The 22,815-nt window shown below is 43.7% G+C and overlaps 1 protein-coding gene across 4 annotated transcripts in view; it reads right to left on the bottom strand.

Annotated features, from left to right (window-relative positions):
• Positions 1-22,815, bottom strand: part of AGBL2 (AGBL carboxypeptidase 2) — a 99,166-nt gene that overhangs the window by 8,107 nt on the left and 68,244 nt on the right. For 3 of the 4 annotated variants that reach the window (XM_088448662.1, XM_088448663.1, XM_088448665.1), the window contains exons 11-15: positions 13,852-13,952; positions 13,516-13,646; positions 11,291-11,357; positions 6,976-7,074; positions 1,739-1,825 (exon numbers count right to left, since the gene is read on the bottom strand). In XM_088448662.1, the coding sequence (XP_088304788.1) occupies positions 1,739-1,825; positions 6,976-7,074; positions 11,291-11,357; positions 13,516-13,646; positions 13,852-13,952 (485 nt within the window). The remainder of the gene's footprint in view (positions 1-1,738; positions 1,826-6,975; positions 7,075-11,290; positions 11,358-13,515; positions 13,647-13,851; positions 13,953-22,815) is intronic. The other variant, XM_088448664.1, reaches the window with a different exon arrangement.

The raw sequence follows: 22,815 nt of genomic DNA, 5'->3' as shown, positions 1-22,815 counted from the left end.
TCTGTAATTATTAAAGTGCTTTATCCTTTATTATATGTTATTTTTTCCTCTGTAAATGTTAGACTATTTCTGTGATAAATGTGACTTTGTGCTCAACCGACTACTGCCATGTGCATTGCACATCATTGTGGACACGTGCTTCACTGGCCAGGGAAAGAGTGCCCAAATAGCGCTTTGCAGGCAAATGATTCAGTACGGGGAAGGTGAGTGAGTCAGTGAGTGGTGGTATAAATAATATATATGACTAGCTGATGTAGCCGGTTTCAGCTGGGTAGACCTTAAATATTTACTGTTTCAATTTCCATCACACCACTCCAGTAACACATTAATCCCTCACCTCTATAGTAATGCATCACTGCTATAGTAAGACATTACCTTTCCTCACCTGTGTACTAACACATTCCACTCCCTCACCTCTATAGTAATGAATCACTGTAATAATAAGACAATACCCTCCCTCACCTGTGTACTAACACATTCCACTCCCTCACCTCTGTAGTAACACATTATCCTCCCTTGTCCGTGCTGTAACACATTCGACATACCCCTCCCTCACCTATGTAGAAATATAATCCCTCCCTCACACCTGTAGTAACACATTACCCTCACTCACACATGTAGTAACTTATTCCCCTCACCTCTGGAGTAACACATTCCCCTCCTTCACCACTGTATCAACACATTACCACCGCTCACCTCTGTAGTAACACATTCCCCTCCCTCGACTCGAAGTAACACATTTGACATTCCCCTCCCATACCTGTGTAGTAACACATTCCCTTCCCTCACCTCTATAGTAACACATTTCCCTCCCTCATCTGTGCATTAACACATTCCCCTCCACTACTATAACACAATCCCCTCTCACTTTTGTTGTAACACATTTTCCTCTCTCGACTCGAAGTAACACATTTGACATTCCCCTCCCATACCTGTGTAGTAACACATTCCCTTCCCTCACCTCTATAGTAACACATTTCCCTCCCTCATCTGTGCATTAACACATTCCCCTCCACTACTATAACACAATCCCCTCTCACTTTTGTTGTAACACATTTTCCTCTCTCACCTCTGCAGTAAAACATTCCCTTGGCAGCACTTGGGATGACAGTTGGTGTTTGAATATTTAACTATACCCCCAATTTCAATGTTTCTACGTCTAGGGGTTTGGGCTGGGTGTTAATGAGTCAGTCAGTCAGTCAGGACAGTAAGTGTTAGGGGGAGGGTTAGGGTTGGGCTGCTTTAGGGTTAGGCTGCTGGAAAAGTTGGTTAGGGGGAGGCTTAGGATTAGGCTACTTACCTTCAGGCGTCGGAGTTCTGGCTGTCGGGATGCTGCTCTCGGTATTCTGACTACCAGGATCCTGTACCTAACCCATATATTTCTGTTGTGTGAGAATTGATGGGTGATCCGAGAGATCACTTTCATGTCAGTTGCTATGTAGTCCCTTAGGTGGCCATGTGGTGTTACAAAGCATTTCTGCAAAATGCCTCCTGGATCTTCCCCATCTTACCATTCTCTTTGTAGAATGATCCAATGAAAACACTCTGACCCCTCCCAGCAGTATCAGTTCCAGAGACACCTACAGAGCATGTCACAGACACACAGACTAGTAGGATTATTATATTACTAATAATAATAACAACATATTTGAATATAATCGTCACATTTTACCAATACATGGGAGCTTAAGCTCTATATGTGCAGCTACAATCACATCTCCGTTTACTGGACACTTACCTTCAGCTTTCTTTTCTCAGCGTTTCCTGTACCAGGACTCTTAGACGGGGTGGATTTGGCTGTTTGGTTAGAGGATTCAGCAATGTCCTAAAAACATAAACATTTATACAGAAGCTCCATCCATATAAACCCTTCTCCGCCAGTAAGTGATCAGAGTGTAGAATAGCATTAGACTGCCATGTGCAACCAATACTCTACTGTATTCAATGTGAATGCTCAGTGGGTCTCACTATACTATGTATCTTGAAAATATTGCTATAGGAAAAAGTGGAAGTTTGTTTAAAATCCCAATTACATATTTTCATTAGCAATTACTGAAAACCTGGCGGGTTGAGTTCAATTCAAGGCGATGTGCCATGATGATGTTACGGCCATAAACACTTGCCAAACGTCTCTAATATCCCTATGCGCCTCTATGGGGAGCAAAGGGAAATTAGCAATGTTGCCGCTGATACCCCCCCAAGTTTTATAAAACCAGCACAGAGAGAAAACAGAGCAGAAATCATGCAGAATGTAATACTTTAGATCGTATTCACGCGTTTTGCCATCATTGCACTGTAGTGATAACAGTGATATGTGGGTGTGGCCTAAACATCACACTATTCCCATTTTATTTATTTATTTTTCCTAGAGCTGTTTTTTGAGTGTTTACATAACGTTGTATAGCACATTGCATTGTTTTTACGCTAATTTGCACAATTTTCTCCAATATTGCAGAACAATATAGTTAACAGTACTGGTTTTTATTATTTTACTCTTTATATTGAAACCTTATTTTAAAATATATACTGTATGTTATGAGCAAATTGTAATCATATAGCAGATAGAAGTCTCACCTACAAGTTATTAGAACATTCTATCATTCAATCAAAATCAAAACTAAATCACTCTAGAGCTCTTGTGACCATGAATCGGAGCAGAACCATATACAGTGAAAAGTATAGCATAATAGTAGATAGTTTAAAAGCATGTAACCATTATGCAGAGCCGTAACTAGACTTTTTGGTGCCCTGGGCCAAAAAGAGCATTGGCGCCTCATGGGTAAGGGGCATGACATATCTGATTTGACAAAGATGAAGGGGTACCAAGCCCATTGTACCACTGTTATCCAGGTGTAACTGTGAAATACAGTGTGAATACAAATGGCTGCAGTGATGATACACAATAATTAAATTGACAGGCCCAAACAGCGCCCCCTGCCCTGTGGTGTCCTGTGCAGTGGCACATGTCGCACCATTGGCTGAGAAACGCATCAGGTGACAAGTTCAGAATCCGGACTGAGAAAGCTTCCGATTGGTCACGCCCCCACTTCTGCACAGCGAGCCTGCTCCACCTTGTCAGTGTGAGACGCGGCCTTGTACACCCAGCTGCTGAGACCCACACGTGGTGGACACCTGCACTTCAGCCTGCACCCGAATAACACAGCGCTACATATCCCATCTGGGAACCTCTGCCTCCACACGTGGCTCTCCTCTATCAAGCGGTAGAGAACCACGCTCACCGTTGATCACCGCTCATACAGGTATCCATTCAAGTGCTAACTAACCGGGATGCCGGTATTCAGCGGGACCGTACATTGGTGACATTGTGAGTTTACATTAGAGGCACTACTGGCTGTTACATACCTATGTGCAGGTCTTATCTGCAGGTTCCATTAAGTCTATGGACTAATCTTCATTAACCCTTTCCCTGCTGGGTGACTGCATGTGCGGGATTTATTTGCTTACTGTGACTCATAGTGGTTATTTTAACTCTTTCCCACTATTTGTGGATGTACTAATATACGAGACATTTCTGTTCTACAACTTTGCATGCACTAACAACCGCTGTGTTATGTTTATATTACTATACTAACATTCTATTTGACCTACCAGGAGCTCCCATTTGCTATTTATTATTGGTCTGGTTTGATCCTTTACTTAGGTTTTTTATATATTCCATTTTTTATATATATTTTATTTATTTTTGATTATTGTGTCATATACTATATGTGTAAACTTTATATGTATATTTACTGTATGTATGTTATTTTACTTTTTAAGTGATAATAATAAATATAACATCACTGTCCAGCGCTCTCCCTATTTCTTTTTCTTTTTACATGTCGCACCACCCTAGTTACGGCCCTGCCATTATGTAAGGCTACTACTTTATGTACAGATGTGATCAGCGAGCTCTAAGCTGTACAGAGTATGGCGATATCTACTGCACTACATGTAGTTTATATTACGATTGAAGACATTTGATTGCGCTGTAAATCTGAGCATGATTTTTTTCAATTTTCTTTTCAAACCATCTTTCAAATGTTTCTTTTTTTAATTCTTTTTATGTATAAAAAAAATTTTGGCCACATTTTGCTCTTTCTAGAACTCCAGTTGGCGGGTTATCGGCAATTGGTTAAGAAAGAAGAAAACGCCAGCGACAGTATTACTGAGTAAAGATTTAGCAAATTTCTAAATCTAATTGTAAGCCTTGTGCTCCATGTTATGTTAAATAACTCCAAATCCCCAATTACCCAGCATTCTGTATAACAGATCTCTTACCTGTAGTTCCCCAAGCACAGGACAGGTAACTGCACTGCCTGCAGTGCTCATACAGTATATCAGTAATTGTACTACAAGAGCTTGTTGTGCTTGTCCTGTAGGTTGTGTCTTTGCCATTAGACTCCTAAATACTGTATTTGCCTCGCTGGTTATAGGTGACGGCACCTATTATGTTTGTTTCATACATTTATGCTGCGCTTAATGGTTTCATGAATAACATCCTTGGACAATCTGTATTGTGTTACTTATTGAAAAAAAAATACTAAATGAGTCAAATTATTGGCTCAACTTCCTGGTCTTTTATAAGAGCAATAAGTGTTTTATTTTATGATATCCGGTCATTAGGTCTACATTGTCTAGATATACAATGTTTGGGTAGACAATGGAAGATAGACAGGCAATAGATAGACAGGGACCGAAGGTCGACACACTAAAGGTCGACTGGTAACAAGGTCGACAGGTACTGAAGGTTGACAGGGTCTGAAGGTCAACACGAAAGGTTGACTGGTAACAAGGTCGACAAGTATGAAGGTCGACAGGCAATATGTCGGCATGGGCTGAAGGTCGACACACTAAAGGTTGACTGGTAGCAAGGTCGACATGTACTGAATGTCGACATGGTCATTAGGTCAACACTCATATGGTCGGCATGAAAATGGTCGACACATGGTTTGTTTTGTTTTTTAGCCCTAATCTTTACCCTAACTGTCCTCTTGGTGCCTAACCCTAACCCTCCCTCCTGGTGCCTAACCCTAACCGTCGGGGTAAGTGCCTAACCCTAACCATCGGGGTAAGTGCCTAACCCTAACCGTCGGGGTAAGTGCCTAACCCTATGTGCCTAACTCTAACCCTGACACTAACCCTAAAAAAAAAGAAAAAAGTGCCGACCATTTGACTATATGATTGTCGACCTTCATACCCATCAACCTTGTTACTAGTCGACCCGTCGGAGTAAGTGCCTAACCCTGATACTAACGATAAAAAAAAAAAAATGTGTCGACCATTTGACTATATGAGTGTCAACCTACTGCCTGTCGACCTTCATGCTTGTCGAACTTGTTACCAGTCGACCTTTAGTGCATCGACCTTCTGACCCTGTCGACCTTCAGTCCCTGTCGATCTACAGCCTGTCGACCTTTAGTGTGTCGACCTTCTGACACTGTCGAACTTCAGTCCCAGTTGACCTATTGCCTGACGACCTTCAGTACATGTCGACCTATTGCTTGTCGACCTTCTGTACCTGTCGACCTTCAGTACCTGTCGACCTTGTCAGCAGTCGACCTTTAGTGTGTCGACCTTCAGACCGTCGACCTTCAGTCCCTATCTATCTCCCATTGTCTACCCAAACATTGTCTATCCAGACAATGTAGACCTAATGATCCACACCCGTATTTTATATAAGGTGGATACTTTATAAAACTAGATGTTGTTTCTGGTGCTGCCTTGGATTATTTTTTTTTCTCTCTTTCTCTTTCCTCCCGTTTCTCTTTCTTCACCACCCCCCCCCCCCTTGTTTTGTCTTCCTCTCTCTCCCCCTCTTACTCCATCACTCTCTTCCCCCCTTATCAGTATATTTCTTTTATCAGCACTTGATTTTAATATATAGATTATCCTTAGCATTACTTTTTACGCTTGGCATACAGGCGGTCGGGATGCCGATGCTTACATTACCGGCGCCAGAATACCGGCGCCGGTCAGAATCCCGGCGCCAGCATCCCAACCACCGGGATGCTGAAGGTAAGTAGAGTGGTTGCGGGGAGGGTTAGGGGCTAGGTCAGGGGAGGGTCAGGGTGGGGCACTAAGGGGGGAGGGTTAGGTTTAGGGTGCGGGGAGGGGGAGGTTAGGTTAAGGCTTTAGGGGGGAGGTTAGGGTTAGGCACCAAAGAGGGAGGGTTAGGGTAGGGAGACGGGGAGGGTTAGCATACCGACCAACAAGTGTCGGTATGTTAACCTTGTTGGGTTCCCGGCGTCAGGATTTTGATCGCCAGGATCTCGACTGTTGGCATTTCATACCGATCCCCTTTTTACCTTAGCATTACCTTTATTCAGCATTACTATTGTAGTTTTGTGGAGCATCCGCTCCTTTTATCCCTGACAGTGTTTTTCTTTCTGTATGAGGCCTGTGCATCTCTGTGTGACTTTTTCCTTTTTCGCTATACTGTTATACATTTTTGGTTGTAGATAATGTTGTGATTTTGTTATTGGGTGATTTACAGGAGTGTCGGTGTTTTATCATGAGGTGGTGTGTGATGAGTATGTAAGGGTAATAACAGAAGTGCTAGGAGACTGCAGATGTGTATGATGCCCAAACTCTCTGGAAGAGATATCACTGACAGCAGCATCAAACCTTGGAGAAATAAGTGGAGAGACATAAAGTACCAACCGGTCAGCTCCTAACTGTCATTTTTCAAACACGACGGTTAGAAGCTGATTGGATGGTACTTACTCTCCACTTTTATAAATATGTTCTATTGTCTAATATAATTTACATTTATTGTTGGGTTCTGTGTTGTTTTTCTCGTTAATAGGACATTAAACTTGTCTTCATCTACTTTTTGACAGATATGGGTTGTTTTAATTAAAAATAACAAACTAGTAATAACTGTGCATAAAACCATTTCACTTTCACCATATTATATAAGAGGATATAACATGGCAGAAGTACCGCTCTTACTCACACGGCAGATGTTCTTACCGCATTGTCACGGGACTTTGCCTTGTGTTTGGAACTGCGTTTCTGATACATGTTGTTCCTCTCCTTACGTGATCGCAGACGTTTTTTCTTCTTATAAAACTAGCGAATAAGGGAGATCAAAAAGATTCGCTCTTAATTAATGCAGCAGATTTGTACATAGGTGCAGGCTCAGCCTATGATCGCTGAGGTGCACTTATCATAAAGAAAACAAGTCAATATCACCTGAAAGGAAAGTAGTTTCCTCACTAAAAAAAACAATTATATAACTCAACAAGAGAGCCCTTGTTGGTCTCACTGTTGTTTTATCCATAAGTGATTTGAGGGTGTCTGTAATCCCTCCAGCTAGAAAGAGACAGTGAAACTGGGAAAAATAAAAGTGAAGTTACTGCTGCTGCACCTATAACTAAAAAGCAATATAAACCCACAACCTTTTTCAATATATAGTAATTTATATAGTAATTTGTAGGCAAATTAAGGCCATGCTAAATACACATTGTAAAATGTTCTATATGCAGGGGCGCTGACAGATTGGGAAGGGTGGGCTTGTTGTAGGGGCCCGGGTCAGCTGTTTAGGAGGACACGGTCTCCACTTGGAGGGGGTGTGGCCATACCGCACAGATTAGACTACACCCCCAGTACCAGGGCCCCCGTTCAGCTCTCAACAGCCCTGTCTATATGTTAGTGTCAGTCATAGGTTTGTGTGTATATTCATGTTATGCACAGGGGGCGCAGAGAGAGGGGGGACGGGTGCTAATCACCCAGGCTTGTCGATCTGCCCCTGGTTGAGGGGTGCTCTGTGCCCCCCCTCCCCTGTGCAAATCACAGCACCAAGCATATTTTTAAAACAAAAATTTTGTAGGGGCGTGGCCACGCTTTAAAAATTTGGGAGGAACTTGGTCACTGTACGAAACTCTTCACATGATGTCTAAACTATTCCCCTCTATATCCCCAGGCCTGTAGATTGTCAGTTATCATTCTAACCAAGCTCTATAGTACAGTAGAGATAGATGAGAGAGAGAGAGAGATCAAGACAAAAAAACAATGGTAATTAAGAAAATGAGAGGTGCAGGGCTTTAAAAGTGGGCGTCCAATGTCCCCCAATGGATTTCAAGAAAAGGCTTTATATACAAATATCACATTTTGGGAGACACAGGAACCACGAAACTGTTTCAATGGGAGAGAACTCTCTGGAGTTGATGTGCGCAAAACCTTCATTCCAAAACTAGCATCATTGGATGCAAAAACATTGATCCTGTAAATTTTGTAACGATATGGACTGATGACCAGGTGGCTACCCCAATGGATTAAAGGGAGGCTGCTGTAACACTGTCAAGGCTAAGTCTAGGTCCCAAGGAGCTATAGAAGGAACATGCAGCAACCACTGAAGAAAGGTCTGGTAAGTCAGGTAACAGAGACAGTCTCCTCTGGAAGAAACTGACATGACTGATATATGAGCATTTAAGGAACTAAGGGCCCGATTCAGACCCGGTCGCTAAGCCGCGGACGCACGCTATGGGTGATTATCGCCCGTCTGCGCATGCATGAACCAGTCACTGTATCCGGGAATCGTGCGCTCGTAGTACACAGACTGGACGCTACTTTGAGTGATAGATAGTGCCGTTTGTGGGTGGTAACAGGGGAAGGTGCTTGTGAACGGGGGAGTGTTGCTGCAAACGCAGCCGTGTCTGGGCGTCAAAACTGAGTTTTATGGGAGTGCATAATTAGCATGGAAGCGTCATTGTACATGTCATTTGGTTGTATTTCAGCCTGCAGTGATCGCAGTGCTTGCGGCGGGGTAGGGTCTACCTCAAGCGCTGCGTGCTGCTCCGATGGCTTTCGATGGTTCCGATTAATCATACACTTCCTGGTGATGACGTGTTCAGAAAGAAAAGTGGGCGTCTTCAGACCGGCGTGCGTTCGCTCTGCCGTCGCTCTCTAAGACATAGAGGGCGTCCTTACACCGGACAGTTCAATCGCGAAATTTGCATGCCCGGCCCCTTTCGAGAGAGCGCAGCTTAGCGTCCGGGACTGAATCGCCCCCTAAGCCCCAGACTGCTGCCCCGACCCTGCTGTAGAACCAGAAATAACCTGGCTAATGTAAAGCAAGAAGAAGCCTTCTTTTCACCACAAAAGATATAGGGGGTCATTCAGACCCACTCGCGAGCGGCAGTACGCTCGTAAGTGGGTCAATGTTCCCCACTGCGCATGCGCACGACGGAGGGAGCTCCGTCGTGCGCATGTGCGAGACCCAGCGAGCGAAGGACTTTCCTTCGCTCGGAGTGTCTCATCAAAGGGGGCGTGCTGTCGATGGTGACTGACAGCACGCCCCCTTTGGTGGGCGTGCCGGGGGCGTGCCTGCCAGACGGAGGCGTTCCCAAGGGAACGCCTACCGTCTGAAGCCGGCCCCACTGACATCACTAGTGATGTCAGTGGGAGTGATTTTGGCTCTGATAGAGCCAATATGACTCCTGGCCTTGCGGTTGGGAAACCCAACCGCAGGCTTTCACTCGCAGTTCCGATGGTCGCGATGGTCAAGACCATCGCGACCATCTTGTTGCACGCTCGTATATGCTGTGGGTGGTGACCCACAGCTATACGAGCGTCCAGGAGGACGCTCCATTTTAATGGAGGTGGGCCCTGATTCAGAGCGAGCGCTCTGGTCAGAGCGTCCGGCTCTGAATCAGGGCCATAGATCTTCCATACTGGTATGGTAATCTTTAACCAATACTGGCTTTTGAGCATTAGGCATGGTCTCCACCCTGCTGTCAGAAACATATTTTGTTCTGAGGATTCTGGATGCAAGTCAGCTGAGCTAAACCTTGATAATGGAATGGTCCCTGACTTAACAGGTCCTATCTTAAATGATTGGAATGACCACCCCCAAGGAGCCTAAAGATTGATAAGCCTCCATTAGAGCTTGTGTTTTAAAAAGTGTTTTAGGGGGGAGGGCACCAGAATTTCTATAATGTAGTCCTGGCTTATGAATCCTCTCACCCAGGCACCTGACTTGGAACTGAACCACTGATCCTAAGAGAAGAAGGGGAGCTTCCACCACGTGTACTTCCAGGAGGGCAGAGTGCCCATCATATTAATTGTTTTTCTAAAGGTTTAGAAGCTGATACCGCATCTCGGTCCCAAGCAGACGTTGTGCCCAGACTACTGTAGCCAAATTTCTGGCCACTATAACTCCTGCATTAAAAGCAGCATCTCCCAGATACTTGGATGCCTCCCAGATGTGGTCCTCTAAGGTCATCTATTCTGATCTTGGGTTTATTCAGCTATAGCCTCTCTGAAAGCTGTCCTGACTGCCTAATTAACACGGGCCAATGCTAGGGTTGGCATAAGAGAGGCCCCGTTTTCACACTTTTTATCTTTGATAGTGACTCCATTGGGAATAGGAATAGTTGTGGCGTTTGATAAACGCGCTATAGGGGCGTGCACCTTAGGCTGAAAGTGACTCACATTTGTCTGTATCCTGTTCCGAGAATGGATGAAAGGAAGGAAATCTGTGTGAGACCTTGAACCTGTTACATGGCTTGGTCCAAGCTCCCTCCAGGATGCGTTTTTCATACACTACCCCTCACTTGGCCCATTATTATCTGTTGCGCAAGCCCTGTTGTTAGCACCAGACTGCACTGCAAACTCCTCTCTTTAGGAAGTAAATGTAACCGCATGAGCCTTACAGGCATCGGCAATTTCCGCCAACGCCTGCAAGCCGCATGACATTACCTTTACTCCTATACAGTATGTGAAGAGTTTTTTAAAGTGTCCAAGAACCTGCCTGCACCTCTACAGATGTGTACACACACCTATCCTCAAACTGCACCAAATAGTCCTGTTTGGCCGCCACAGACCTTGTGACTTATCTAACCCATGTGACTTTTCATAAAATAGGCTCCTTCATATGCTATTTCATGCCAATTCTTTTGTGACAAAAACACTCAACCTAGATACTTAGGGCCTGATTCAGAGTTATGCGTTATTACCAATGCTGAAATATGCTAATGCCTCCTGCTGGCTTCTGTAATCCGCTGCTGCGTCCGAGGATGCAGAATCTGATCACTCTGCATGACCATTGCTCATCTAAATAGCCTTCAGGTTACTCAGGATGGTCGATGTTTTCACGCAGCTAAAGCCAGTGAAGCTGAACGCAAGGATGCAGCCACTGGCTTCAGCACGCCCAGATAACGGGGCCGACACTCCCTGATAGGACACTGCCTGATTCCGCCCCCAAATGGTCGTAGCCTGTCAATCAGCCTGTCCGGACACTGTGAGTGTGCTCACAGACAGAGATATGTACATGAGCAGTACTCACCTTTGCTGCCATGTTAAGTAGATGTGCAGGGAGCCCATCAGATTCAGAACTATTGGATCCACTGGTGCTGTAAGCATGACAATTAGAGATTAACGTTACCATAGACTTCTAATCAAATAATCTTGACTACTGATACAAGTCAGCCACCATAACACTAACCCTTACGCACAACACACAAACGCCAACCTTTTGTTCTGCAAACACGTGCACCCACACTGACATCTGTGCAGCCTTGTGCTCCAAACATCCTGCGCTTCATAAGTGACCTTTTCTGAGTATACTGAGGAGTAACAATGATAAGGCACATGGCACAATCTGGTGGTTCAGCACAAATGCCAACAACAGCAACTGTACACAGCATGGAGCGCCAAATGACACAGATCTGGCTGTCCAGGCATAAATTGGTTAAACCACTGGATTGCAAAATACACATGTCCTGCAGCCAGGATGGCCAATGATCTCACAGATACAGCAGTGGGAGGATCTTTGCTCGTACAGGTGTGATCGGAACATATGTCATTATTTCTATATAGCTGTTTGGGTGTTAATGACTCCAAACTGGTTCACTAAGGGCCTGATTGGCGCAATTCAGATATTTACGCAGTTGAGCGGTTATTAGTAATCTGTGCATGCGCCTAGTTTAATTACCGTTTTTGCTCGCAGTGAGAATTTATTTGCAAAGTGATTGACAGACAGGGAACGTTTCTGGGCAGCAACGGGGAGGAGGGGGGGAAGGTTGGCGACTCAAATGCAGACGTGTTGCGATGATTTTCTTTCGATTGTCTTTCTGTGATTACCTAAGTACTCCAGGGGAGCACCACCAGTGCATTGTGATTTTGTCACTTCGGGAATATAAAGGGTGGACTCATATACCCTTATTGACGTCATAGTTAAATATTTCTTTATACGCTCTTGAATTTCTGGTTTTCTACATAAATATGTTGGAATTCTGTGCAGGAATCTTCCCCCCTCCTTTTTCCTTACACGAATGTAGGATTACTCAGAAGACCGATTATCGACTGATCTGGGACCGATGCTGTATCTTTGTACTCAGCCGTTTGGATTTGCAAAGTTGCCAGTGGTCTTCTCAATACAAATCCTGGCAGGTGCGAACATTTGCAAACAGTCATAACCTGATATTACCTGACATCTGTTTGTATTAATACAGGTTAATTGTTTACTGTAGAAGAGGAGCATAGGATAATAATCATATTAAAATGATGTTGTTTTCTATGGAAATATACAATAAAATTTACTTTATACAATGCTAAGCAAAAACGTATATTATCATAATATTCCTCAATCTATGGCTTCATAAAGAATTCACCATTATTGCAGAAAGTGAAATACAGGGGTTGTAGTTAATATGCCGGCGGACGGGATGCCGGTCGCCGATATACCGATGCCGGTATCCCGCCGCCAGGCAAAATGCCGACGCCAATATCCCGAAGGAGATCAGGATACTGGCGTCAACATCTCGAACGCCGGAATCCCGAACGTTGGGACCCGGGCAAGTATTAGTTTCCACGGCAATTGGGGAGGGAGGGGGGGTGTTAGGATACTTACCGTCGCTGTCGGGATCTTCACTGATCGGGCTTCCGGCGTCGGGATTTGAACCGGCAGCTACTCAGCCGCCGACATATCATGCCCATCCCTTTATTTGACTGTGTTCTTACAGCTATCAGACTGGGTGCAATGTACTGGTAATTGCTTCCATTTCTGTATAAAGCTACTAAGTGACACTAGTTTTTTAACAAAAATAAGTGCTAGCAACCTATATACAGTAAATATACATAAAAGTCATGCTTGCCTATTTTGTGGACTTTCCCTCCAGGGTCCCCATGGGGCAAGTGCGGGGCGGTGATTACGCAGAGGTTGGTGGGCCATGATTACAATTTTTGCATACTCAGGACCCCGCTCCCAATTCACAAGAAAAAGGATGGGGATAGAGGAGGGCGGTCTTCTCTTCCGGGAGTCTGGGAAAACTTCCTGGAATCTGAGAGTCTTGGGACATTCAGGGAGAATAGGCAAGTATGGTAGATGTAATCAGCGCTGTGTCGGACGTAAGGGTTATATCATTGGGGACAGTATTTATTCTGTAACGCACAGCAGACTTCCTACTAGTAACACCAGTGAGGGACAGTGTGTATGTAGATCCAGTAGCAGAGCCAAACCATCAATAGACAAGTCATGAGAGCTTACACTCTAATGGATCCAGCTCTCACCTTGATTCAATATCTGACAATGATATGTCACTCAAATTCACATCCGAATCAATGTTCCGTCCGAGCTGCTTCAGTTTCTCTCTTATTTCTTCCTGCACTAATGTCTGGATCTCTGACAAGCAAACCTGGAACTTCAGGAGATGGGATATTTACTGGACAGGTACAGGTCATTAATACCAGGCAGGACACAAAACAAACACAAACTACAGTAGAAACTTTGAATCAATTACAGGTATGCATCTAAAACTAATAGCAATGGCTCTCCAGCTGTTATTAAACTATAGCCGGCCAGCTCTAACAGCCAGTATGTTCAGGGGCTCCCTAAAAAGCACTCACCTTGGTGCTGTCAGGATCACAGAAGTCTAGCAGTGTGTCACAGAAGTGATGGCCCATCGATTTCAGGTCACCTGTTGTAAAATGAGTGCCCTTTCTGTCCCCTGCAATGTTTTCAGATAACCAAAGGCATAAAGTCAATGCAAACAAGCACATGATAGTAGATAAACACACTGTTAATAGAGCTGAATAGTATACAAGAGAATTTTAACTATAACTAAAGAAGAATACACTGATATATTAGGACGAAGGTGCTACTCTGACTAAGCAAACATATTATGACTGACAGCTTGCCAGTGTTCCATTTCAGACTCAAGGCCCCCACACATCAGAGATTGATTGCAGCAATCGTGCAATTTGCAATCGATTGTGTTTAAAAATCTTTCCCTTTTTCAATCGATTGCAGATTGCAGAATTGCCACAATCGATTGAAAAAGGAAAAGATTTTTATACACAATCGATTGCAAATTGCACGATTGCTGCAATCAATCTCTGATGTATGGGGGCCTTTACACTGTGTGGATTGGTAGACTAAGTGATATCACAGCAACTCAGTACCTGCAGTCTCAGTTTTTTAAACCGTATCAGATCCAATCAGTACACTGCCCTAAAACATGGGAGGAGCTTCAGCTGTCTGAGTGAAGTGGGGAGGGTTATGCATTACTTAACACAGCTACAATGGAATGCCAAGGTAACACTGAATAATGGATTGTACCTTCACAGCCCATATCTGGAAATGTTTAATTTGGGTTTTAGTGTTCCTTTAATTAACTGTTCCAATATTCACAAGGTACTTGTGATGCGTATGTGGTATGTCCTACCTGAGTTGTGTTCTGCAGCATAGTATATACAGCATCTGCTTTTTTTAAGATAGGGATTACTTGTCCCTGTGCAAATACACAGGACATTGGACCTCTGCTTCAAGTATTTTCATGGGCTATGAGCCGTTCCAGCAGATCTACCATCTGTGCAGATTTTGGTGGTCCTGATTGCGGACCTCAAAATTGGTGGGGTGTTAGCTAAAAGTGTGTGTGTGTTTAGATGGATAGGGGCAGGGTTTGGGTGGATCAGGGTGCTGTTTGGGTGGATCGGGGATTTTGCATTTCTAAATTGTTGGTAGGTACAATTTCAGTGCTCACTATGAGGACCATGTACACTCCTTAGGAGTCAGTGCCCACTTGTTGTAAATGTACAGTGCACACATGAGATATCTGGGTGGAGACGCTGCATAGCAGGTGTTCTTTGCATAGCAATTTCTATTGCACAAAAGTACTTTCTATTGGACAAAAGCTAATGGAGATCAGTTCCTGTCCTATACATTTCATTCCTGTTGAGCATCAGCAGACGAGTTACACTTTCACAATATAAAACAATTCTTCAAACACCCCAATAGACAGTCCCAAAGTCCCCTGATTAATTCAGGTAATCAATGAGGATAAAGCGAAATAGAGAGGTTTTATCTAATGAATGGGGTGATGGTAAAGGGCAGGAGGCTGGCCTTGGATATGACATTTGTACTTCCGTACAATGCGCCTTTTCAAATCTTTACAATTCTCCGCACCTATAGGTGCCCTTCAGGGTCCATCTAGGTGCACCACTGTAATACCAAGGTGTAGATGTATTGCTGTGGAGGCATTTGTGTAGTTGAATACCAAGGTGTAGATGTATTGCTGTGGAGGCATTTGTGTAGTTGAATACCAAGGTGTAGATGTATTGCTGTGGAGGCATTTGTGTAGCTGAATACCAAGGTGTAGATGTATTGCTGTGGAGGCATTTGTGTAGCTGAATACCAAGGTGTAGATGTATTGCTGTGGAGGCCGGCATTTGTGTAGTTGAATACCAAGGTGTAGATGTATTGCTGTGGAAGCATTTGTGTAGTTGAATACCAAGGTGTAGATGTATTGCTGTGGAGGCATTTGTGTAGCTGAATACCAAGGTGTAGATGTATTGCTGTGGAGGCATTTGTGTAGTTGAATACCAAGGTGTAGATGTATTGCTGTGGAGGCATTTGTGTAGCTGAATACCAAGGTGTAGATGTATTGCTGTGGAGGCATTTGTGTAGTTGAATACCAAGGTGTAGATGTATTGCTGTGGAGGCATTTGTGTAGCTGAATACCAAGGTGTAGATGTATTGCTGTGGAGGCATTTGTGTAGTTGAATACAAGGTGTAGATGTATTGCTGTGGAGGCATTTGTGTAGTTGAATACCAAGGTGTAGATGTATTGCTGGGGAGGCATTTGTGTAGTTGAATACAAAGGTGTAGATGTATTGCTGTGGAGGCATTTGTGTAGCTGAATACCAAGGTGTAGATGTATTGCTGTGGAGGCAGCCATATGTGTAGCTGCATACCAAGGTGTAGATGTATTGCTGTGGAGGCATTTGAGTAGCTGAATACAAGGTGTAGATGTATTGCTGGGGAGGCATTAGTGTAGCTGAATACCAAGGTGTAGATGTATTGCTGTGGAGGCAGCCATTTGTGTAGTTGAATACCAAGGTGTAGATGTATTGCTGTGGAGGCATTTGTGTAGTTGAATACCAAGGTGTAGATGTATTGCTGTGGAGGCATTTGTGTAGTTGAATACCAAGGTGTAGATGTATTGCTGTGGAGGCATTTGTGTAGTTGAATACCAAGGTGTAGATGTATTGCTGTGGAGGCAGGCATGTGTGTAGCTGAATACCAAGGTGTAGATGTATTGCTGTGGAGGCAGGCATTTGTGTAGCTGAATACCAAGGTGTAGATGTATTGCTGTGGAGGCATTTGTGTAGCTGAATACCAAGGTGTAGATGTATTGCTGTAGAGGCAGCCATATGTGTAGCTGCATACCAAGGTGTAGATGTATTGCTGTGGAGGCATTTGTGTAGTTGAATATCAAGGTGTAGATGTATTGCTGTGGAGGCATTTGTGTAGTTGAATACCAAGGTGTAGATGTATTGCTGTGGAGGCATTTGTGTAGCTGAAAACCAAGGTGTAGATGTATTGCTGTGGAGGCATTTGTGTAGAATACCAAGGTGTAGATGTATTGCTGTGGAGGCAGGCATTTGTGTAGCTGAATACCAAGGTGTAGATGTATTGCTATGGAGGCAGCCATTTGTGTAGTTGAATACCAAGGTGTAGATGCATTGCTGGGGAGGCATTTGTGTAGCTGAATACCAAGGTGTAGATGTATTGATGTGGAGGCATTTGTGTAGTTGAATACCAAGGTGTAGATGTATTGCTGTGGAGGCATTTGTGTAGTTGAATACCAAGGTGTAGATGTATTGCTGGGGAGGCATTTGTGTAGTTGAATACCAAGGTGTAGATGTATTGCTGTGGAGGCATTTGTGTAGCTGAATACAAGGTGTAGATGTATTGCTGAGGAGGCATTTGTGTAGCTGAATACAAGGTGTAGATGTATTGCTGTGAAGGCAGCCATTTTTGTAGTTGAATACCAAGGTGTAGATGTATTGCTGTGGAGGCATTTGTGTAGTTGAATACCAAGGTGTAGATGTATTGCTGTGGAGGCATTTGTGTAGTTGAATACCAAGGTGTAGATGTATTGCTGTGGAGGCATTTGTGTAGTTGAATACAAGGTGTAGATGTATTGCTGTGGAGGCATTTGTGTAGCTGAATACCAAGGTGTAGATGTATTGCTGTGGAAGCATTTGTGTAGCTGAATACCAAGGTGTAGATGTATTGCTGTGGAGGCAGCCATTTGTGTAGCTGCATACCAAGGTGTAGATGTATTGCTGTGGAGGCATTTGTGTAGTTGAATACCAAGGTGTAGATGTATTGCTGTGGAGGCAGGCATTTGTGTAGCTGAATACCAAGGTGTAGATGTATTGCTGTGGAGGCATTTGTGTAGTTGAATACCAAGGTGTAGATGTATTGCTATGGAGGCAGCCATTTGTGTAGTTGAATACCAAGGTGTAGATGTATTGCTGGGGAGGCATTTGTGTAGCTGAATACCAAGGTGTACATGTATTGCTGTGGAGGCAGGCATGTGTGTAGCTGAATACCAAGGTGTAGATGTATTGCTGTGGAGGCATTTGTGTAGCTGAATACCAAGGTGTAGATGTATTGCTGTGGAGGCAGGCATTTGTATAGCTGAATACCAAGGTGTAGATGTATTGCTGTGGAGGCATTTGTGTAGCTGAATACAAGGTGTAGATGTATTGCTGTGAAGGCAGGCATTTGTGTAGCTGAATACCAAGGTGTAGATGTATTGCTGTGGAGGCATTTGTGTAGTTGAATACCAAGGTGTAGATGTATTGCTGTGGAGGCATTTGTGTAGTTGAATACCAAGTTGTAGATGTATTGCTGTGAAGGCAGGCATTTGTGTAGCTGAATACCAAGGTGTAGATGTATTGCTGTGGAGGCATTTGTTTAGTTGAATACCAAGGTGTAGATGTATTGCTGTGGAGGCATTTGTGTAGTTGAATACCAAGGTGTAGATGTATTGCTGTGGAGGCATTTGTGTAGCTGAATACCAAGGTGTAGATGTATTGCTGTGGAGGCATTTGTGTAGCTGAATACCAAGGTGTAGATGTATTGCTATGGAGGCAGCCATTTGTGTAGTTGAATACCAAGGTGTAGATGTATTGCTGTGGAGGCATTTGTGTAGTTGAATACCAAGGTGTAGATGTATTGCTGTGGAGGCAGGCATGTGTGTAGCTGAATACCAAGGTGTAGATGTATTGCTGTGGAGGCATTTGTGTAGCTGAATACCAAGGTGTAGATGTATTGCTGTGGAGGCAGGCATTTGTGTAGCTGAATACAAGGTGTAGATGTATTGCTGTGGAGGCATTTGTGTAGCTGAATACAAGGTGTAGATGTATTGCTGTGGAGGCATGTGTGTAGCTGAATACCAAGGTGTAGATGTATTGCTGTGGAGGCATGTGTGTAGCTGAATACCAAGGTGTAGATGTATTGCTGTGGAGGCAGGCATTTGTGTAGTTGAATACCAAGGTGTAGATGTATTGCTGTGGAGGCATTTGTGTAGCTGAATACAAGGTGTAGATGTATTGCTGTGGAGGCATTTGTGTAGTTGAATACCAAGGTGTAGATGTATTGCTGTGGAGGCATTTGTGTAGTTGAATACCAAGGTGTAGATGTATTGATGTGGAGACATTTGTGTAGTTGAATACCAAGGTGTAGATGTATTGCTGTGGAGGCATTTGTGTAGCTGAATACCAAGGTGTAGATGTATTGCTGTGGAGGCATTTGTGTAGCTGAATACCAAGGTGTAGATGTATTGCTGTGGAGGCATTTGTGTAGCTGAATACCAAGGTGTAGATGTATTGCTGTGGAGGCATTTGTGTAGTTGAATACCAAGGTGTAGATGTATTGCTGTGGAGGCATTTGTGTAGCTGAATACCAAGGTGTAGATGTATTGCTGTGGATGCATTTGTGTAGCTGAATACCAAGGTGTAGATGTATTGCTGTGGAGGCATTTGTGTAGTTGAATACCAAGGTGTAGATGTATTGCTGTGGATGCATTTGTGTAGCTGAATACAAAGGTGTAGATGTATTGCTGTGGAGGCATTTGTGTAGTTGAATACCAAGGTGTAGATGTATTGCTGTGGATGCATTTGTGTAGCTGAATACCAAGGTGTAGATGTATTGCTGTGGAGGCATTTGTGTAGTTGAATACCAAGGTGTAGATGTATTGCTATGGAGGCAGGCATTTGTGTAGTTGAATACCAAGGTGTAGATGTATTGCTGTGGAGGCATTTGTGTAGCTGAATACCAAGGTGTAGATGTATTGCTGTGGAGGCAGGCATTTGTGTAGCTGAATACCAAGGTGTAGATGTATTGCTGTGGAGGCATTTGTGTAGCTGAATACCAAGGTGTAGATGTATTGCTGTGGAGGCATTTGTGTAGCTGAATACCAAGGTGTAGATGTATTGCTGTGGAGGCATTTGTGTAGCTGAATACCAAGGTGTAGATGTATTGCTGTGGAGGCATTTGTGTTGCTGAATACCAAGGTGTAGATGTATTGCTGTGGAGGCATTTGTGTAGTTGAATACCAAGGTGTAGATGTATTGCTATGGAGGCAGGCATTTGTGTAGTTGAATACCAAGGTGTAGATGTATTGCTGTGGAGGCATTTGTGTAGCTGAATACCAAGGTGTAGATGTATTGCTGTGGAGGCATTTGTGTAGCTGAATACCAAGGTGTAGATGTATTGCTGTGGAGGCATTTGTGTAGTTGAATACCAAGGTGTAGATGTATTGCTGTGGAGGCATTTGTGTAGCTGAATACCAAGGTGTAGATGTATTGCTGTGGATGCATTTGTGTAGCTGAATACAAAGGTGTAGATGTATTGCTGTGGAGGCATTTGTGTAGTTGAATACCAAGGTGTAGATGTATTGCTGTGGAGGCATTTGTGTAGTTGAATACCAAGGTGTAGATGTATTGCTGTGGAGACATTTGTGTAGTTGAATACCAAGGTGTAGATGTATTGCTGTGGAGGCATTTGTGTAGCTGAATACCAAGGTGTAGATGTATTGCTGTGGAGGCATTTGTGTAGCTGAATACCAAGGTGTAGATGTATTGCTGTGGAGGCATTTGTGTAGCTGAATACCAAGGTGTAGATGTATTGCTGTGGATGCATTTGTGTAGCTGAATACCAAGGTGTAGATGTATTGCTGTGGAGGCATTTGTGTAGTTGAATACCAAGGTGTAGATGTATTGCTATGGAGGCAGGCATTTGTGTAGTTGAATACCAAGGTGTAGATGTATTGCTGTGGAGGCATTTGTGTAGCTGAATACCAAGGTGTAGATGTATTGCTGTGGAGGCATTTGTGTAGCTGAATACCAAGGTGTAGATGTATTGCTGTGGAGGCAGGCATTTGTGTAGCTGAATACCAAGGTGTAGATGTATTGCTGTGGAGGCATTTGTGTAGCTGAATACCAAGGTGTAGATGTATTGCTGTGGAGGCATTTGTGTAGCTGAATACCAAGGTGTAGATGTATTGCTGTGGAGGCATTTGTGTAGCTGAATACCAAGGTGTAGATGTATTGCTGTGGAGGCATTTGTGTAGCTGAATACCAAGGTGTAGATGTATTGCTGTGGAGGCATTTGTGTAGTTGAATACCAAGGTGTAGATGTATTGCTATGGAGGCAGGCATTTGTGTAGTTGAATACCAAGGTGTAGATGTATTGCTGTGGAGGCATTTGTGTAGCTGAATACCAAGGTGTAGATGTATTGCTGTGGAGGCAGGCATTTGTGTAGCTGAATACCAAGGTGTAGATGTATTGCTGTGGAGCCATTTGTGTAGCTGAATACCAAGGTGTAGATGTATTGCTGTGGAGGCATTTGTGTAGCTGAATACCAAGGTGTAGATGTATTGCTGTGGAGGCATTTGTGTAGTTGAATACCAAGGTGTAGATGTATTGCTGTGGAGGCATTTGTGTAGCTGAATACCAAGGTGTAGATGTATTGCTGTGGATGCATTTGTGTAGCTGAATACAAAGGTGTAGATGTATTGCTGTGGAGGCATTTGTGTAGTTGAATACCAAGGTGTAGATGTATTGCTGTGGAGACATTTGTATAGCTGAATACCAAGGTGTAGATGTATTGCTGGGGAGGCATTTGTGTAGCTGAATACCAAGGTGTAGATGTATTGCTGGGGAGGCATTTGTGTAGCTGAATACCAAGGTGTAGATGTATTGCTGTGGAGGCAGGCATTTGTGTAGCTGAATACCAAGGTGTAGATGTATTGCTGTGGAGGCATTTGTGTAGCTGAATACCAAGGTGTAGATGTATTGCTGTGGAGGCATGTGTGTAGCTGAATACCAAGGTGTAGATGTATTGCTGTGGAGGCAGGCATTTGTGTAGTTGAATACCAAGGTGTAGATGTATTGCTGTGGAGGCATTTGTGTAGCTGAATACAAGGTGTAGATGTATTGCTGTGGAGGCATTTGTGTAGTTGAATACCAAGGTGTAGATGTATTGCTGTGGAGGCATTTGTGTAGTTGAATACCAAGTTGTAGATGTATTGCTGTGGAGGCATTTGTGTAGTTGAATACCAAGTTGTAGATGTATTGCTGTGGAGGCATTTGTGTAGTTGAATACCAAGGTGTAGATGTATTGCTGTGGAGGCATTTGTGTAGTTGAATACCAAGGTGTAGATGTATTGCTGTGGAGGCATTTGTGTAGTTGAATACCAAGTTGTAGATGTATTGCTGTGGAGGCATTTGTGTAGCTGAATACCAAGGTGTAGATGTATTGCTGTGGAGGCATTTGTGTAGTTGAATACCAAGGTGTAGATGTATTGCTGTGGAGGCATTTGTGTAGCTGAATACCAAGGTGTAGATGTATTGCTGTGGAGGCTTTTGTGTAGTTGAATACCAAGGTGTAGATGTATTGCTGTGGAGGCATTTGTGTAGCTGAATACCAAGGTGTAGATGTATTGCTGTGGAGGCATTTGTGTAGCTGAATACCAAGGTGTAGATGTATTGCTGTGGAGGCAGGCATTTGTGTAGCTGAATACAAGGTGTAGATGTATTGCTGTGGAGGCATGTGTGTAGCTGAATACCAAGGTGTAGATGTATTGCTGTGGAGGCATGTGTGTAGCTGAATACAAGGTGTAGATGTATTCCTGTGGAGGCATGTGTGTAGCTGAATACAAGGTGTAGATGTATTGCTGTGGAGGCAGGCATTTGTGTAGCTGAATACCAAGGTGTAGATGTATTGCTGTGGAGGCAGGCATTTGTGTAGCTGAATACCAAGGTGTAGATGTATTGCTGTGGAGGCATTTGTGTAGCTGAATACCAAGGTGTAGATGTATTGCTGTGGAGGCATTTGTGTAGCTGAATACCAAGGTGTAGATGTATTGCTGTGGAGGCATTTGTGTAGTTGAATACCAAGGTGTAGATGTATTGCTGTGGAGACATTTGTGTAGCTGAATACCAAGGTGTAGATGTATTGCTGTGGATGCATTTGTGTAGCTGAATACAAAGGTGTAGATGTATTGCTGTGGAGG

Source organism: Taudactylus pleione, unplaced genomic scaffold, assembly GCF_031769625.1.
Source record: "Taudactylus pleione unplaced genomic scaffold, aTauple2 ptg000462l, whole genome shotgun sequence".
NCBI lineage: Eukaryota > Metazoa > Chordata > Amphibia > Anura > Myobatrachidae > Taudactylus > Taudactylus pleione.
The sequence above is the reverse complement of the archived record's forward strand: the minus strand, read 5'-3'. Positions and strand labels throughout refer to the sequence as shown.